This window comes from Muntiacus reevesi, chromosome 18 (genome assembly GCF_963930625.1).
Source record: "Muntiacus reevesi chromosome 18, mMunRee1.1, whole genome shotgun sequence".
In the NCBI taxonomy this organism is placed as follows: domain Eukaryota; kingdom Metazoa; phylum Chordata; class Mammalia; order Artiodactyla; family Cervidae; genus Muntiacus; species Muntiacus reevesi.
Window position 1 is genome coordinate 1,852,667 of NC_089266.1, and position 19,263 is coordinate 1,871,929.

Sequence of the window (19,263 nt, forward strand, 5' to 3'; positions counted from 1 at the left end):
GAGCCTGCCTCCGTCCTCGTCACATGCTGAGCAGCTCACACTCTGCAGGCAGTGTGAGTCCATGGAGACAGAATGCCATGGGGACGGTGAGAAGTGACTGGACCAGGGGAAAGTGGGCAATGAGATGGTGTGTAGAGGACCGCCACTCCAGTGGAGGACAGAAGCAAGTGTGCCCGCAGAGAGACATGCCGGCTTTGGGGGTCAGATAGCCCTGGGTCAAGTCCAAGACTCATGAGCCACGCACACCATCCATGGACTCGAAGCTCACCAAGTTCAGCAGTAAAATGGGAATGACATTCGCTCTCTCATATGGTTGATTTGTAGAGTGAATAAGATCCTATGTGCAGAGAAGAAAAATGCCCGGGAGACAAGACACTTCCCAAGAAGATGGGAGAAGAGGAAAAAGATAAGAAAACAGAGTACAGAGAAAAGAAAATTTTAAGCACATTGAAGATCTGTTCTAAGCCGGGTCCTGTGGATTTCATCTGCATGACTTTTTTTTTCACCAGGGCTTCCCTAGCGGCACAGTGCAGGAGATGCGGGTTTGATCCCTGGGTCGGGAAGATCCCCTGGAGGAGGTCATGGCAACCCACTCCAGTATTCTTGCCTGGAGAATCCCATGGACAGAGGAGCGTGGCGGGCTACAGTCCACGGGGTCGCAAAGAGTCAGACACAACTGAGCGACTAACTCTCACACACACACACACGCACACACACAAACATGCACACGCACACACACGCACACACATGCACGTGTGCAACTTGCACACGCACACACATGCACGTGTGTGCACACACAAACATACACACGCACACACACAAACATGCGCACATGCACACATGCATGCACACACATACATGCACACACACGTACACACATGTGCGCACACACGCGCGCGCACACACACACAACCTGTTGTTTGCAGCACAGGGCATAGCCACAAAGCAAGACCTGTAGCCCAGGGTTGCCAGTTCATAGCTCAAACTCCTAAACTATCTCACGATCAAATACGTGGGATTGTCTGCCCCCAAGGCCTCTGTTCATGCTGGGGGTGTTTTTCCTAGAGCACAGAGCTGCTGTGGCTAACTATAACTCACAAATCATCCACACCCTGCTCCCCGCCCACTGGGGAAGACAAAATGCCTCCTGCGCGTTTAGGACTTTCTATGCCTTCTCTGATGGCCCCTGATTCTGGCCCAGACATCGGAAGGGGCGTGAAAATTCCAGCTTGCAGGGAGGTCGTGATTCTCGATGACACAGCCCTGACATCCCACAAGTGAGAGAACGCCGCTTTTGGTGTCTGTTCATACTGGGCCCTTGTTTTCAAAAGTTACTGTTTAGAGACTGTATGTATCATAAATGTTCAGAGTTAAAATAGGCTAGTGGAGGGGGCGAACCAGAAAGGTCTCATTCAGGTGTGAGACAAAGGCAACAGTCGTATGATGGACAAATTCTGAGAAGAGATCCAGGGAGTTTAGGTGCTTCTGGTGGTTTGGAAATGGAGCCATCTGCATGGACTACGGCACACACTTTATCTCAGAGGGAAGACACACGTGCCAGAGCGCCCCTGCCCATCTCCCCTTGTCCGTGTCTCTTGCTTCTTCCTTCTGGTCTTATTAATCAGGAAGCAGAAGGAGAGAGATAAGGTGACTTGCAGAGAAAAGGGGGTCAGATTAACAAAGATGAGGACTGTGTCTAAAGGGAAAGGACAGAGAAAAAAAGGCAAAATAAAAGAGAGGTGATGAAGAAAACAGAAATATGAAGCTATCACCTCACTGATGGATATCGTTCTGTCGTAAGATATTAGTAAAAGCAAACGCGGACAAGATGAGAAGGCAAAGTGTGGTTAAGAACGAGGCTAGCCTTGGGAATTCCCAGGTAGTCAGTGGTTAGGACTTGGAACTTTCACTGCCGAGTTCCCCTGCTCTGCGAGGAACTGAGGTCTTGTAAGCTGCATAGGGGTGTGGCCCCCCCAAAAACGAGCGGAGCCTTTCACGAGTGCAGCATCCTGGGGTGGTGGGTACTCAGAGGCACTGAGAGAAACCTCTGTCCCCTCCGAGTTTGCCTGATAGAGCTCTGCTCTCAGCCCTGCTCTCCATTTCAGCCCCACGTGATATTTTCATTACCTGATGGCTTCTTTCCCATGGAATTCTGGAGACACTGGTTCAAAAGAGTCATTGGTTGGAAAATCTGGATCGATGTCATTCTCGAGGGCTGCACGGTCAGCCCTTCGGCGTTGGAACCAAGAAGAGGACTTCAGGAAAAACCAGGGAGGCTGCTGCTGTCCGTATTCAGCTACATGAACAGGCGGTAAAGAAGCGCTGGGTCAGTCACCACCTTGAGCACCAGAGCTGCCAGAAGACAATGCAACCCTTCTGGGAAGGTTTAGAGATTCCTCAGGTCCAGCATCAGGAACTAAGGTTCTTTGGCCCGTTCTGAGACAAGCACTAACAGTGTAGTTATCCTTCATCTATAAATTATCCTTAATCTATTACAAGTGCCTTTTTCTTAAAGAAACCATCTAAAATGCTATGGTAGAATAAGATCTTAGAAAGTGATATTAAATGCAGAATACCGCTACAGCTAATTTTAGAAACTTTGGGGGAGGGGATGCTTGATAATTTATATCTAATATGTTGTAGACAGTTATTTTAAAGAAATAGAAATGAATGAAACTGTGTTGAATCGCAATCATGTTACTACTTACTGGGCAAAATTTTGTCCAAGTACAATGTCAATACCAAATAGAGAAGAGCATCAAAAAGCAACGTGAAAATGGTAGCTATTATGAGGTACTGGTCGTTTGGAGAATCTGAATGGATGTTAGAATTCACGTCATAGTCCAAATGGATAAGCTGGAAAAAAAAAAAGATATATGTGTGGAATTGAAAAAGGATAAACAGAGCATTAAAATTATTATTGTCTTATTTCTGCTAGACATTGGGATTGAAAAGATAAATGAAACATGATTCTGTTTTCACAGAGCTCTAATCTGTTGGAAGATACGGGAAGGAAACCATCTAACCACAAGGCAATTCAGGGAGTTAGTGAAGGTGGAACTCAGGGTTTGGAAGGCGCAGTCCTCCAGGCAGAGGTGAAAACCAGGACGCTGATATGGGAGCTGGGCTGCCCGGGGACTTCAGCAGGCTGGCCGTGGAGGAGACGCAGGGGTTCTGGAGGGAGGACGCTATCTGAGAGAGAGGGAGAGGGCTGGAGTGCTTTTGCAGTCGGGCAGAAGACAGAAGAATAATTTCTTAGTAGCGGTGTTTGTGACCCCGTGGACTGTAGCCCACCAGGCTCCTCTGTCCATGGAACTCTCCAGGCCAGAACACTGGAGTGGGTAGCGGTTCCCTTCTCCAGGGGATCTTCCCAACTCAGGGATCGAAGCCAGGTCTCCCGCATTGCAGGCGGATTCTTTACCATCTGAGCCGTCAGGGAAGCGACCCAGCGCAAGTTGTGGTGTTGTAACTAGAATTACATTTTCTGAGAGGAGGTCTGTCTTGTATAGAACTGGCCAGTCAAAAAATACAAATGTGTTCTAGGATTTTAGGATTCTAGGATTTCGCTGGTGGTCCAGTGGTTAACAATCCGCCTGCCAATGCAGGGGACGCAGGTTCGATCCCTGGTCTGGGAAGGTCCCGCCTGCCGCAAAGCCCGGGAACCACAATTACTGAGCTTGCGCGCAGAGCCAGCGCTCAGCAGCGTGAGAGCCACTGCGGATGAGGCCGAGCGTGGCCGTGAAGAGCAGACCCCGCTCTTGCCGCGACCGGAAAAGCTGCCTGCAGCAACAAAGGCCCAGCACGGCCATAAATAAATAAAAGCATATGGAAATAAGTGAGTCTTAAAAATGTCTCTAGGGAATTATTGGTTTTCAAACACTGGAGATGATAACATGAAGAGTCAAGTTTCCTGAGCATTAAATGAAATAAATGTTCTTTGGGGGACAGTCCTATAAAAGTAAAAGCTGACCACACCAGTAATGGGGTATCTGTCTATATTAATCAGATCTAAAAGAAAATGGATAATGCTGAGAGAGAGAAAGAAAAACCTTTACTGTCTTTTCAATGTGCACCTTTCCAAAAGCAAATGGGAATTTTAACCTTTAGTACGTGTCGCATGAATTGTCTAGGGGGACTCTAAAAACCTTCCCAGGTGGCACCGTGATATAGGAGACACAAGAGACCCGGGTTTGATTCCTGCGTGGGGAAGACCACCTGGAGGAGGAAATGGCACCCCGCTCCAGTGTTCTTGCCTGGAGAATCCCATGGACAGAGGGGCCTTGCGGGCTACAGTCCATGGGGTTGAAAAGAGTCAGACACAACTGAGCACACACACTGAGTGAAATAGTTTCATGAAGTCTCACCTGGGCCATTCCAGCAGTGAAAGCAAAGGGGCTAAGGAGACACAAGATCCACTCCAAAGCCGCAGGAAGGTGTCTGTACAGAGCTGTGAATCCCAGGCTGCCCCAGAAGACAGTGAGGAGGAAGACCACCAGCCCCGTCAGGAAGGGTTTCTTCACCAACACGCTCATCAGGAAAGCTAATGTTATCTGAAAGGAGAGGAAGGCTCCAGGTGGTCCACAATCCACTGGGAATCATCAGAGGCATAATGGAAAAGATTTCATCATGCAGAAGTATGTTTCATCATTGCCCCCAACCTCTAGATACTGTCTCACGCAAAGACTCAAATATTGCGAACAGAACAGAGGATATGTGAGCAGAATCGGTGAGACATGACTGGTAGTTTTCTCTGAGTAAGAGTTCAGAGAGAGAGAGAGAAAAAATTCACCAACTCACCAAAGACAGGCCGTAGAGGAGAAAGAGGGTGAAGACCACCGTGAAGCCAGTCAGGACGACCACTGGGGCATATGTCACTATAAGGGCCATCAGAGTGGCCGTGATAGAGATGAAGCCAGTGTACATCAAGCCCCAGGACAGCCTGGCACAGAAAGAAAACATCAGTTCAAAGTGCTGCTATTCCACCCCTTGATTCATTCATTTTTCAGCAGCTGTCTTGTGAAGCTTGCCATATGCCAGGAGTAAAGGGAACACAGCCTCTCGTAAGTCAGGAGACTCCTCTGCCCCTGACTTTCATCTTCTACTGGAGAAGATCGCAATAAAACAAGTTAAGGGGCAAAAAAAGGTAGCTAATTTCAAAATAAGACAAATAAACTGGAGATCAAACCAGTCCATCCCAAAGGAAATCAATGCTGAATACTCATGGGAAGGACTGATGCTGAAGCTGAAGCTCCAATAGTTTGGTCACTTGATGCAAAAAGCCAACTCAGTGGAAAAGACCCTGATGCTGGGAAAGATTGAGGGCAGGAAGAGAAGGGGGTGACAGACGGTGAGACGGTTGGATGGCATCACCGACTCAATGGACAAGACTTTGAGCAAACTCTGGCAGAGACTGGAGGGCAGAGGAGCCTGGCGTGCTGTAGTCCACGGGGTCTCAAAGAGTCGGACACGCCTGAGCAGATGAACGGCAGCAAAGCCGGATATCATAATGAGGGTAAATGGGAGAGGTTTCCAGGGAAGTCATTTACGATGATTGGTTTGTCAGTTCTGGATCTCCTCTTTCAGTAATTACATAAGCATCATGGAACAAAAACCAAAACAAACAAAACAGATGATGAAGCAGGGATCAGCAAACTTTTTCTCTGAAGAGCCAGATAGTAAATATTTTAGGCTTTTCAGACCTTAGTCTCTGCAGCCACTACTCGGCACCGCCTTCGTAACACAGAAGCAGCCATAGACAACACGAACAGTTTGACCATGGCTGTGTTCCTCTAAAAATGTATTTGTAGATGCTGAACTTTGAATTTCATATAAAAAGTTGGTGCCTTAGAACATTATTGTTCTTATGATTTTTTCAAACCCGGGTAAAAGCCTTTCCTAGTTTTTGTTGTTGCTGGTCAGTGGCTAAATTATGATGGACTCTCTGTGACCCCCTGGACAGAAGCATGCCAGGCTTCCCTCTGCTTCACCATCTCCTGGAGTTTGCTCAGATTCACATCCGCTGAGTCGGTGATGCCATCCAACCATCTCATCCTCTGCTCCCCTCTTTTCCTTTTGCCTCCAATTATTCCTAGTTTTGTAAAAACAAATGGGCCACTCAGTTCGCCAACCCCTGACACAGATGACTAGATAAAGACTGGAGGTAGACACATTTATACACATAGACACTGGATATAGATAGAGACACATATTTAGATGGAAATGAAGATAAGTTTTGTCTTTTTTTTTTTTTTTGCGATTGATTTCAAAGAATCAGGAAGAAAGCTTCTTTATAAGGAAAGAATAAACTTTCCCCTTCTATGAAGCTGGTTTAAGCTTTCTCTGCTATACTGTACCTATCTGACTCTGAAGGTAGTTACTTATTCTGTTTAAACTTCCTTATCTTCTACTGAAAAATAATAAGATAATTAAATGAAGTGCTGTATTTTATGCGTTTAACATGGCCACTGGTTGTAATGGAACCTACAGGTCCATCACTCCATTCCTACACAAGGCACTAGTTTATGACAGTGTCAGGTTTAAATATGATGCTTTCCAGGTCTAGGGGGTCCAACCAGCTAACTCGTTCTCTCCCTGTTGCGGGATGGATCGTAGCCATGGGGTTTACCAGAAGGCTGACTCTCGGAGTCCCATCACTCTCATCACTGGCTTCAGGAACTGTCTTTCTTGTGCAACACTGACTGATAGGTAGTATATGAAGGCAGAAAAAGAAATAACGCAGAAGAAAATGAAAAAATCAGTCATAATTCCTGCTTGGGCAACAAAAGGTAGTATCTTCATATTTATACCAGTCACTGACATCAGTTTTTCCATCACTGAATGATTCGTTGTGATCTAAAGAAAGACAGCAATGAACACAGTGTTAGCATTAAGCTAATTACAGCCTCATGCATTTTGTCTCCATTTTAGAAGTTACGTGCATTCACTCCACGTTTAATCTATACGTATGTCCATCATGACTCGTCCCCTTGTAAATCCTGGAATATGCTAGGTTTTGTCTCGATTCCTTAGAACATCCTTGCTTAGTATCTCCAGTGGATGAAATTCTACACACAGGGGAAGTCACTTCTGAAGTGTCACTTTGGTTAGTAAGTCTTCTCTGATACATCTCACCAGAGCATCCCTGTCTGTGGCCTGCCTCGCCATCACTTCCATCCGGTGACAGAGCCGGAACTCTCACACAACTGTTTATTCACATTTCTGTGCCCCGTGACCCAGGATCCCTGGAGAAAAGGGCCTGTGTCCTACTTCCTTCTTAATCCTCAGTGCTTGGTGTAAGGCTTACGCAGAGCGATTATTCAGCATGCTGTTCCATATTAAGTGACTAAATTAATTCAGTGATTGAGCCACTCGATCACCCTCTATGAAAACCAGATTTTCAAAGCAGTTAGTTGCCTTGAACTCAATACTCACTTCTATGATGGCAGCATTAATAGCAGCTTGAAAAGCTACAAAGCCTTTCTCCCAGAACAAAGAACCTTCACAAATGACACTTTCATCCACTACTTGACAATGAGCTTTAGGGGGAAAAAGAAGAAAAAAAGAAAACACCTATTATGATGATATGGGACAGTCTGGGATACAGGGAAAATCAGAATTTCAAAAGTTCCAAAATACACTCCTGGTCCACAATAATATAATGGATGGTAGGAGTTCTCAGGGGGGTTCACCCAAGGACAATATACCAGACGTGCTTTATCAATGTTCTTAAGACCCTCTCTCAACAACTTTTCATTAAATCTTATCATCCATTCTCTCCATTAGTTGAGAATGTTTTGTTGAGTTTTGTTCTTCTGTTGCTTGTGCCAATAAAGCACTGCTTTTTTTAATGATCGGAAATCATTGAGCAAGAGCCTTTTCTTGAGGTTTTATTTAGGAGTAACATAGGAATGATAGCAATATAATTTCTTAAAAAAACACACTTAAGATCATAGGCTTTATTTAATAAGAATGAATCTCACATATGTTCAGAAATTAAACTTTATGTTGTGTATGTTTGTAGATGGTAGACATCTAATATCACATAGGTCTCCTTGTGGCTAATGACAATATAGCAAAAAATCGATTTTTTTTCCAATAGGAAGGTTACCTGAATGGTCTCTGTGCTCCTTCATTGTGGGGATTCTATGTCCCCACAAAAATTTCAAATGGTATGAGAAGGTGTTGTTAAAGATGACTCTCACGGCGTCTGTAGAATAGTTTAGCTCCAGCTTACCCATGCTCTGTTCATCAGGCCAGCCCGAGATGGTTCTTCCTGCCGAGGGAGAGGCGGGCACAGCCGGTGAGATTTCTGTGCGGCCCAGAGGCAGCGCTGCGGCTGGGGTTTGGGACAGCCTCACTGCCCCAGGCTCGGCCACTCTGCTCCGCAGGGGCCGCTGCTTTCCTCCGACAGGGTCCTTGTTCTCTCCTCGGGCCCGGCAGAGCCCCTATCCCCACCCCTGACCTTCTGAGGTCGCAGGAGGCGCCTTCTCACCTAGTTTTGTTGGGCATGTTGCCCTTGGTTTTGAGGCAGGAGATGGATGGGCCCCCGCTGGAGCAGCGGAGCCCACGCCCTTCGGACAGACGCCCTAAAGCAGCAGGAGGGAGGAGAAGCTGAGTCCTGTCTTTGTGAGAGATAAGAGACCCCAGATTCCTCACTCCTGAGGTCAGGGACACCCTCCTGACTACACATGTGTGGGCAGGCTCCTGGGAGGTCAGAAGGGAGTGATGTCAGCCTCCTCATAGGCCTCATCGCTAGACCCCATCGTGGCTAAGAGAGGCGGGCACGTGGGCGCACGGGCTCCTGCTGAGACGTGTCCGACTCTGAGTGACCTCGCGGGCTGTGGCCTCCAGGCTCCTCTGTCCGTGGGATTCTCCAGGCAAGAACACTGAGTGGGTTGCCATGCCTCCTCCAGGGGATCGTCCCCACCCAGGGATCTAACCCGTGTCTCCTGGGCTTCCTGCATTGCAGGCAGATTCTTTAACCACTGAGCCATGGGGGAAGCCGAATACAGACTCAGAACCAGGCAAAGCAAGGTGATCGGCCAGAGAAAAAACCAAAGAAGTATTTGAAGAGATTAAAAGGCCACACTGTCACCACCTACCAATATCCCAGGTCTTCTCACAAACATACGTCTGAATGGTCCTGGACTGTCTTATTTTGATAAGGACTGCAATGAGGATCACCCTTTTAATATAAAATTTCTTCAATAGAAGACTAGTAAACAGCAAGAAAATCTCCTCGGTACTCGAGAGGAATATGAATTAATGTTAACGAAATCTAGATACTGGAACACTGAACACAATTTATCAAAGAAATTGCAAATGAATTTGTGTATTTTGCAAACAAGGAAATGACCACGAACTGCTTAAAACATACCTTTTATGAAAGGGGCAGAAGCCAACTTGTTCATTATCTCCTGGGTGGTCTTGGATTCAGGAGCAAATGCAATAACATAATCAGAATCATTAAAATTATCTACACGTCCCAAGTCCACAGCGGGCAGTTGAGGGAAGTCATTAACTTGGTGTAAATTAGAGGAAAGCAGGTGAGCAAACAGCACGAGAAGACTTGAGAAGAGCCATTCCTACAGAACAGTGAGGGAAAAAAGAAGCAAGTCAACAGGTGTTCTACCACGGACTGATCAGAGACAATTTAAAAACTCTTCATTCTGTTGGTTGCTTGGACATTGCTTTTTCCTCTCTTCCAGTTTTTAAGTGTTTAAGTGTTTCTACTTTCTTTTGTCCTTTAATCTGTGTATTTTGAAATATGCACATCACCCATCAAGACAGAGTTGTAGTGTCAATTCCAATTATAATTAATAATTTAAGTTTATTTACTTCAATGCAAGTGTTAAAGGCTGGATTGCTTCATGAATGGTCGTATTGACCCCTGAGTGAGAATGATAAAGAAATGTTCATTGAAATTAAATAGACAATCCACCTCCATAATCAGGAGTGAAGTGGTATATTTATTTTCTGCTGCCCAAATGCAAAAGAAGATAGCTCCAAAACGTTGCTTCCTGAGAAGACTTTTAAAAGCCTTTGTCATTGTGATGGCATTCTGGAATTGGAAATGTACTCCAAAACATTGCTTCCCGAAAAACACTTTTAAAAGCCTTTTTCATTGTGATAGCATTCTAGAATTGGAAATGTACCAAAATTTCAAATGCATTTGAAATCTGATAAGAACACACTTTATTATTCAGTTATAGGGATCAAACCCAGGTTTCCTGCATTACAAGTGGATTCTTTACTGTCTAAGCTACAAGAGAATCCCATAATTGTAACACATGGCCTTTAAAAGAGGTATATATCTTATTCACCAGATGATTGTACTTTACACTCATATGTCGGTTTGTTTTTACACCTATATCTGTTTAGATAAATAAATTGACAGTTGTAATCCTTATACTAAAAGAGATAAAAAGACATAAAGCATCTCTATAGCGTGGACTCCAGCTTTTACACGTATATAACCCTTCCTCCACACGGGGGTCTTTGTACGTTTCCATCACTGCCGATTGAAGCGCTCAGTGCACGTTTGTTGAAAGAACACATGCACACTCACAGTGTTCAGAAAGTGAAGTGTTAATATATCCACTCTTGAAATATGGGTATTTTACAAGTGGTTTTAAATTAGATTTTTCTGAATTTACTAAAGTTCCTACATGAATAGTATGCGATCATCCTTAGGAAGCTTACTACAAGAAAGAGTTCAAATGCAGTTTTCCTTTCCTCTGTTTTTCTGCTCATGATTTCTTTCAAACCGACATGATCTCTGTCGTAGTATAATGGTGTGCAAGTGCTATAATTTGTCCTTGGAGTTTTTTTTTTTTTTAGTTTTGTATTACTTTCTGGATTAAGTTCCGATTACTTTCTGAATTAAGTAAGTTTCTTTTACTTTCCTGCTGAATTTCTGTACTTATTCCTTTATGATATTCAAATGAATTCAGATGTAATTGCTACCTCAGTAGGATAAATTTTCAGGCTTTATTTTTAATGGGAGTTTGTTTTCATAGCTTTATTTTTCACGGAGTTTTTGAGTATAAATTCTTTACAAATTGCTTTCAATAAGACGTGTCGTAATGAAATTTCATATTTGAAAGGAATCTCACTTGAAATAATAACAAAGCTCAGAATTTGAAAAAAAAAATCCAACCTGCTAATTAGAAATAGAATATCTATGAAAGAGTAAAGAAAACAGATCAAGTGTTTATGCACAAGAAAGTACTCTGTCCTCTTTTGAATATGAGATGACATAGACTCTGAACCATACCGACAGGGTCTCTCTTTTCATCCTCCATTTCCGAAGAAAATTCTTGCCAAGAAGCGCCCTCGTTTGCTGGCCCACACTGAAGTGCCTCTTGCTCATCCTGACCTGTTTATTTTAAAAGGAGAAAGTAAACGGGGAAAATGTGAGGGTTGGAAATAGAGAACATTGTGCAACCCAACCAAAGAGAAACACCATAGCAGCTGTTCCCAATTGCATGAGTAGCAGAGGGAGCCAAAAAAGCTGAAAAACGCATGAAGGGATGATGGAGCTCAGGATGAAAAGAAAAACTCCAGACAAGTGTGCGCACATGTACTGTATGTTGACTCCTCATTAGACTGAGGAAAGACAGAATTCAGCAGAGTCGTGTTCGGTTCTTTAACGGGATAAAGGAACACGAGGTGCTGCCAGCGGGAGAAGACCACCCAGCCATTCTCGGGTTCACCACCAGCTCCTCACTGCTTCGCAAACATCCCGCCGTCCGTCAGCATCGCTCCTGCTGTGTTCGCCAAGGAAATGCCCACACGCGTCCACGCGGGGCCTGTCCCAGGACGCTCGTCACAGTGGAGAGCATCGCGGTGCAGTGTCATCGGATTTGAATGGATACAGTTCATGGAGTACCGGGTAGGATTCAGAGGCAGTAAATCAGTACCCACTGATCCACGTGAAGAGGTTTGAAAACACAGTGCCAATTCAGAAAATGGAAAAGAAGTTTGAAAGTGATACCACTGCGTCATTTATATTCATTAACGCAGGCATGCTCAGCGGCTCCGTCCTGCCTGACTCTTCTGCGCCCCCTGCTCACCAGGCTCCTCTGTCCTTGGGATTTCCCAGGAACACTGGAGTCGGTCGCCATTCCCTTCTCTAGGGGATTTTCCCAACCCAGAGATTGAACCTGCGTCTCCTGCATTGGCAGGCAGGTTCTTTACCCCTGAGCCACCTGGGGAGTCTGTAATAATTAATAGTGCGAGCAATAAAGAATATCCAGGACAATGAAAAGGTGACCAACAGCCATTTCAACGTATGTAACCAGCACCTACAACTCAACCCCCCAAAACAAACAACCCAGTTGAAAGCGGGCAGAAGAGCTGAACAGACATTTTTCCAAAGAGGAAAGGCAGAGGCGCAAGAAAAGATGGTCAGTATCCTATCGGTGATCGTCGGGGAAATGCAAACCCAGACCGCAGTGAGATGTCACCTCACAACGCTCAGAATGCCATTATCAGAAACACCACAAGTCACAAATGTCAGTGGGGATGTGGAGAAAGGGAGCCCTCGAGCGCGGTGGGTGGGAACGTAAGTGGGTGCAGCCACTGTGGACAGGCACGCTAAGGTTTCTTGCGGAACTAAAAACAGGACTGCCATACGGCTGAGCAGTGCCATGCCTGGGCAATACCTGAAAGTAACAAAAACACTCATTTTAAAAGACACTTGCACCCCAGGGCTCGGGCTCCGTCTGTGGCTCAGCTGGTGAGGAGTCCGTTTGGAATGTGGCAGACCTGGGTTGGGAAGATCCTTGAAGAAGGGAAAGGCTACCCACTCCAGTATTCTGGCCTGGAGGATTCCACAGACTGCATAGTCCTTGGGGTCGCCAAGAGTCAGACACGACCGAGGGACTTCCACTGTCACTTCCCCAATGTTCATCGTAGCATTATTTACGATCGCCAGCGTGTGGACGCAACCCAGTGTCCACCAACAGAGAATGGCTAAAGAAGATGGAATATTACTCAGCTATAAAGACGGAAACATTTCCATTTGCAACAACAAGGATGGACCCGGAGAGCGTTACGCTAAGTAGAATAAGGCAGGGAGAGAAAGGCAAGTACCTGTGGCACCACGTGTAAGTGGGATCTAAAAAATATTACAAACTAGTGAACAAAACAAAGAAGACACAGACTCTCAAATACAGAGGACACACCAGTGGTTGTCAGTGGGGGCGGGGAGGGAGACACAGGGGTAGGTAGGGGAAGGGTGGTCATGGGCTTATACGAATTCACCTGTGTGAACCTTTTGAAAACTGTAAAGTACCTGATGCAAAGAGCCGACTCACTGGAAAAGGCCCTGACGCTGGGGAAAAATGCGGGCGGGAGGAGAAGGGGACGACAGAGGATGAGAGGGTGGGATGGCATCACCGACTCGATGGACATGAGTCTGAGCAAGCTCCAGGAGGTGGTGAAGGACAGGCAAGCCTGGTGTGCTGCAGTCCGTGGGGTTGCAGAGTCAGACACAACTGAGCACCTGAACCACAACAACAATTGAATCTAAAGAATCTTTCATCCAACTAGAAAAAAATAAAAGGCGACCAGTGGGGATGGGAGTAGAGGCGGCATGTGAAACGGGAGTTTTAAACTCAGGAAGATAAATGATCAAAACAGACAGGGGCTTTGCTTGAACCAATCATTCAATCATTCAGCTGAAACAATGAGAGAGTGGAAGGAGTTGGAACATAAGAGATTGGAAAAGAAATAAAACTAACTATATTCAATGATGCTTTTTTATGTTCCAGCTCTACGTGTTTTTATTAAAATTTGTTTAACCCTTCCAGTAAATCTCTGGGATACTATTCTCCCCATTCCACAGATGAGGAAACTGCAGCACAAACAGGTCCACGAGGCCAGGAGGGATTTAACCCAGGTTGCCAAGTTCTGGAGACCTCTCCACTAAGCAATGCCCCCGGGGCCCAGGAGAATAAAATCAGCAGCCTGTCCTGAGGTTGGTGACCAACTGCCTTCAAACCAGGCAGGTAAGCTTGGATTCTCAGGGCAGACCCAGCGTCATCGTAAGGGTCCTTAGACGTGCAGAAGGGAGGACTCTGACCTTCTGCAGGAGGTCAGAGCGAAGAGGAGGTCAGAGTGAAGCGATGCAGTGTGAGTGCTTCGCCACTCTGTCGTGTCTGACTCTTTGCAAACCCATAGACTGTAGCCGCCAGGCTCCTCTGACCATGGGATTTCCCAGGCAAGGATACTGGAGTGGGTTGCCATTTCCTCCTCCGGGGGATCTTCCCAACCCAGGGATCAAACCTGCATCTCTTGCATCTCCTGCATTGGCAGGTGGGTTCTTTACCACGGCGCCAGCTGCAAAGCCCCTACAGTGCTGTTTCAAGGACTCAGCCTGTTGTTTGCTTCCAAGATGGAGAAAGAAGGGCATGAGCCAGGGACACAGATGCGCCTAGAAGCCAAGAAAGATAAGAAAATGGAATTCTCTCCTACATCCTCCAGAAAGGAGCACAGCCTTGCCAACACCTTGATTTTGGTCCAGTGACCCTCAGGTCCCACTTCTTACCTCCCGAGCTGTACAATGACACCTCTCTTTAGGGCATGGATTCAGGTTTAGAACCTGTCCAGGAGTGAAGGAAGGGTTTAGAAGTTATGTGGATGAGTTCCTGATAATAACGTCATCAGAGAAGACTGTGGCAGCTGGAGACTGACTAAAACCAAACCAAAATATTTCAGGGCCTCTCTGGCTACGAATCTGCTTTGCAATTCGAGGGACACTGGTTCTCACTCTGGTCTGGGAAGACCCTGCTTGCGTGGAGCCACTAAGCCCGTGAGCCTGAGCCTGTGTCTGGAGCCCGAGGTCACGCTGTGAGCCTGAGCCTGTGTCTGGAGCCCGAGGGCCCGGGAGCCCGTGACCTGCGACAGGGGACGCCAGCGCGCGGAGAAGCTCCCGGGCCGCAGCTCGACAGAAGCCTGCCCGGCAATGAGGACCCGGTGCAGCCAGAAACAAACAAACAAAATACACAAGTATATGAAACATTTCCAGGCAGGAAACCAATGCTGCAGTAGGCTGTGGTGTCTGGAAGGGTTAACACACTGCTGGGGTCTCCTCTACGTTCTTGCTGTGGACGAATGCGTGTGCTGCAGGATCTTTTAAAGAATAATGAACGTGATCTAGTCATGATTGTGGTGTTTCTAACTGTTAAGGATGATTCTTTTTTCCACAGCATGCCCTGGTCAGAAATAAAAATACTATTCACTGTAGTTGCACAAAACATCTATTTAGCTTAAATTGCTCTGAATAGGAGCCCGTAGTGATCTAGAAATAATAACTTGGCTATAAAAGCCAGTCACTTCCTATTCAGACAGGATTCCCAGTATTCAGAGAATAAACATGTTACACAACAAAGTTTACAAAAATTTAGGATGATAAACAAGGTCAATAAAAATATAGCCAGTTAAATCATTTAAATGCTCAGACCCTTAGGTTGCTGGTTAAAAAAAAAATTAATACTCAGAAAATCATGTATCCCCCACTGCGTATAAAGCCTCTGGCAGCAAAATTGGAAATGAACAAAAAAGAATAAGCAATTTCTACAGTTTGAGAAATATAGCTTATCCTAGTAAAGAGGCAACATAAAGTCACATTCCTTCCAGCTTATCCAATAGTCTCTTAGATAAAACATGCTATTTGTCCAAATATGCTTTAGTCATGGGGTAAAAATTTAAATAAACCTTGGTTCTCCAAATGGTTATTTAGCCATACAACATGAAATACTCAGATGATTTGAAAAATCAAAATGACTTTCTACCAATATCCTGCATTTAATAGTTTTCACCCAAGTGTTTGGCATTCCCTGTTTGAAGTCACAAGCTATATTTTCATATGCAAAAGCACGGTTTCAGAGGTTAACTTACTCTCAGGAAAGCTGGAGCGAGACTCTAGCAACAGTTCATCCACGGGTCTGCGCGGGTCCTGGAGAACAATTCACATTCCTTTTGGGTCACTACTACATCACGCTTTTAATTTCATGTTTATTGTGAATAGTTCCGTGTAGAATGATTTCCGTAAAGGATTATGGTCTTAATCCAGCCAGACTGCCAAAAGCTCTGCTCACGTGACATGGAGACTTCATTATGCTTTCCATTTGTCTCCCCGCCAGCTCCTCAGCAGGGAGTTCGTAGCTGCAGATGGCTGGCTGGACACAGCAAGCATGAAGTGCTATCAAACCAAAGAGGAGCGAGTCTTTTCCAATTGGCTTTTTCATACAAGGCCCTCATGGGAGAGCTGACTCCCAACACAGGCTTTTAAAGAAACATAAGTAAAGAAACAGTTCAGAACAGAGCAGAGACAAGTAAAAAAGAAAAAAAAATGACATGGAGAAGGGAACGGCGACCCACTCGAATATTCTTGGGAGAATCCCATGGACAGAGAAGCCGGGCGGGCTACTGTCCATGGGATCGCAAAGAGCTGGACATGGCTGAGCAGCTAACACACACACACACACTCTGTCCTGAGCCCGGGGGATGCCTGTGAGAAGCACGCAGGCACCCATTTGTAAAAAGAAAAAAAAAAAAAGACAAATACAGCAAGAGGCCAGAAAGTAACTCAAAAGTTTCCGTTGAAATTTAGTTCTTAAAATCTGGATATAGAAATATGGCGATGTAGAATGTAATTTTTTTAAGGGAACAAAATGAACTGAGTTTTCATCTTCATCTGAGTTATGTTGCATGCAAAGCAACCTGCAGCATCTTTCTTGCAGTGGGGAGTAGGCGAGTCCTTAGAGCAGCGTCACCTCCAAGCACCTGCCCCCCCAAGGTCTACAAGCTTGAAGGCAGACCGCTTTCTCTGTAAGCAGCCGCTGGGTTTCAGTATGTCTTGTTTTTCATATTATTGAAGAAACATTTTGAACAGGTAAGAGCTGCCGTTCTATCTCTTTTGGAACATTTCAGGTAAAGACGAGGCAATTCTAAAAAAAAGTGGAAAAGTTGCTCGTGAAATTGCATGAGATTGTAATTTCACAAAAGTGTAATTTGTGGAGGACGGTGAGCAGGGACCAGCGTCTCTCGCCCGCCGCGTGGGTCTGTTGCTTCCCCGCCCTGTAACTACATCCCGAAAACGCCCCTGAGGGTATCCTGTGAGGGCAACCCTCACGCCAAGCAGACCCATCTGCTCCCTACGGGCTGTGAGAATCACGTGAGGTCTTCCTCATTTACCTCCCATTCTCTCATATTTATTCTCTTGCTAGTTGTATGAGCCCAGAAATTGCTAGACCAGCAAAATAGAGGCAGATTGAATTCATTAATGCCTAAGACTGTCAAACAAACAGACTCTGATTGTTCCTATACGTCTGCTGTCTCCTGCAGAAGATACAAAATCATCATACTTAATAATAGCTGCCAGAGAATATGATGCAGACATTTTGTTTTCAGAAGAACTTTGTATTTAGGAGAGAGATTATGTCTTCTGACCCCAGTTGTCTTCTTTCTTTTCTTTCAACATGCTGGCCTCTTCCTTGACTTTATAGTGTTGTAACACAGAAAGCATACCCTCATTAATCTTCTTTTTCAATATTTTCTTGATCAAGCCATGTCTGCACTCTTCTAAATAAGCTTTAGTTTCAGCTTCCCAATTAAAAAAAAATTGTCCAGTTGGGATTTCAAAAGTGGAATAGCAATAATTTTGTAGCATGATGTCCTTATGAAGCAACCACATATGGTATTTATTATGTGCAAGGCACAGTGAAATATTGCCATACTGAATAAACATTAGAACCTCATGAGGTGGGCATCACCATGCGTGTGTACATGCCTGCCCAGTTGAGTTTGACTCTTCTGAGATGCTGTGGATTGTAACCCACCAGGCTTCTCTGCCATGCGATTCTCCAGGCAAGAACCCTGGAGAGGTTGCCATGCCCTCCACCAGGGGATCTTCCTGACCCAGGGATGGAACCCAGGGCTGTGCCTCCTGCACTGGCAGGAGGATTCTTTACCTCTAAGCCACCTGGATGTAAGGACCAGCCCAACCACGAACTCACCCGAGGGAGCGGTGCTGCAGAAGGATAAAGAAAAAGAAGACTCAGAAATACAATGTGGGGATCAGGGGGCTGATGCCACTCGCAGGCAAAAGCCCAGATCCTACTCCTCGCTTGCCTTTTACGGTTAACTTCTACTCCCTGTTCCAGCTCTAGAGGTATCAGTTCTTTACAATCTCAGATGGGGGATAAAGATGTACAACGCACGGTCCTCAGTGTCAAACCTTCAGGTCTTTCTGGACTTTGTTCAGCTTTTTGGCTAGTGATGCCATTTCTCAGCAACTCCATCAAGGCTCTGGTTACGGGAACCGTCACTGATGGTTTTCCATCAGTCACAGCAGTACTTCAACGTCTTGTTTTCAAGGTGTCTTTCCACGATGTGCTTTCTACTGCTCCCAACCCTTCACCTGGGGGTGACGAGAAAGTCATTCTTATTTTTCAAAGAAGCCCCGTTAATTATAGTACAGGGCGATGCATAGCGTATCCCCTTCACTGGAAAGCCCAGGCCTTCCTATAATCGCTCCCGTTTTACAGATGAGTAGACTGAGCCCCTGAGCTTAAATAATTTGCACAAAATGGAACAGCTGGAGAGGAACAGAACCGGGGGTAAACCCCGCCTTCAGCCCGGGAGCTCAGACAACCAGCGCTGTGTCGTCTGCCCCCTGCGTGTCTCTTTCCCTCCACGAGTCTCACGGGAGGCGCGAACGTTTTACAGTTCTCCTTGACTTTTGCCTCCCGTGTTTTGCAACCATACCCTCCAGGGCCGGAAGTCAGATGCTGTCCTTTGCGTGGAGCTAAAGCATCCCCTGGGCTCTCCTGGCGATTTGCACGGGGTACCTGGGGCCGTGGGACTTGTGTGCAGCCCTCAACACTGCATCAGGTCAGAGTGTAAGGACCTGATCTGCTGAGAGAGCATGCCCAGAAGCCTGATAGAGAGAGGCGGGGAACGCTGCTCTTTTCCAGAATCTTCTCTGCTCTTGCCCTTCACCCTTCCTGACCAAGCTGCACTGCCTGCATTTGGGTTTTGGTAGATACTCTCCCCAGATTTCCTTGTTTCTTAAACATATAGTAAGGATATTTTACTTGGTCCTGCTTTATGAACTTTTTTTGTGTGTTGCCACTTCCTTTGTATGACATTACTGTCCTCCAATCTTATTTGCAGTTCCATTTCTTGGGTATCTTTTAGCCTCTCTCTATGATCCGCCTGGGCTTCCCAGGTGACTCAGAGGTAAAGAACCTGCCT

At 45.7% G+C, this 19,263-nt stretch overlaps 1 protein-coding gene across 5 annotated transcripts in view; it reads right to left on the minus strand.

Moving 5' to 3' along the window:
- The window catches only part of ABCA9 (ATP binding cassette subfamily A member 9), a 58,304-nt gene extending 42,125 nt beyond the window's left edge, over positions 1–16,179 (minus strand). For 3 of the 5 annotated variants that reach the window (XR_010659609.1, XM_065908547.1, XM_065908544.1), the window contains exons 1-10: positions 15,904–16,179; positions 11,276–11,377; positions 9,377–9,584; positions 8,108–8,272; positions 7,432–7,535; positions 6,626–6,852; positions 4,798–4,939; positions 4,365–4,550; positions 2,709–2,856; positions 2,128–2,296 (exon numbers count right to left, since the gene is read on the minus strand). Coding sequence is in view for 4 of the 5 variants with exons in the window: in XM_065908547.1 (XP_065764619.1) it covers positions 2,128–2,296; positions 2,709–2,856; positions 4,365–4,550; positions 4,798–4,939; positions 6,626–6,852; positions 7,432–7,535; positions 8,108–8,272; positions 9,377–9,584; positions 11,276–11,371 (1,445 nt within the window). In the remaining variant the exon portion in view is untranslated. Of the gene's footprint in view, positions 1–2,127; positions 2,297–2,708; positions 2,857–4,364; positions 4,551–4,797; positions 4,940–6,625; positions 6,853–7,431; positions 7,536–8,107; positions 8,273–9,376; positions 9,585–11,275; positions 11,378–14,551; positions 14,600–15,903 lie in introns of those variants that run through there. The other 2 variants (XM_065908546.1, XM_065908545.1) reach the window with 2 other exon arrangements.
- Between the last annotated feature and the right edge of the window lie 3,084 nt (positions 16,180–19,263).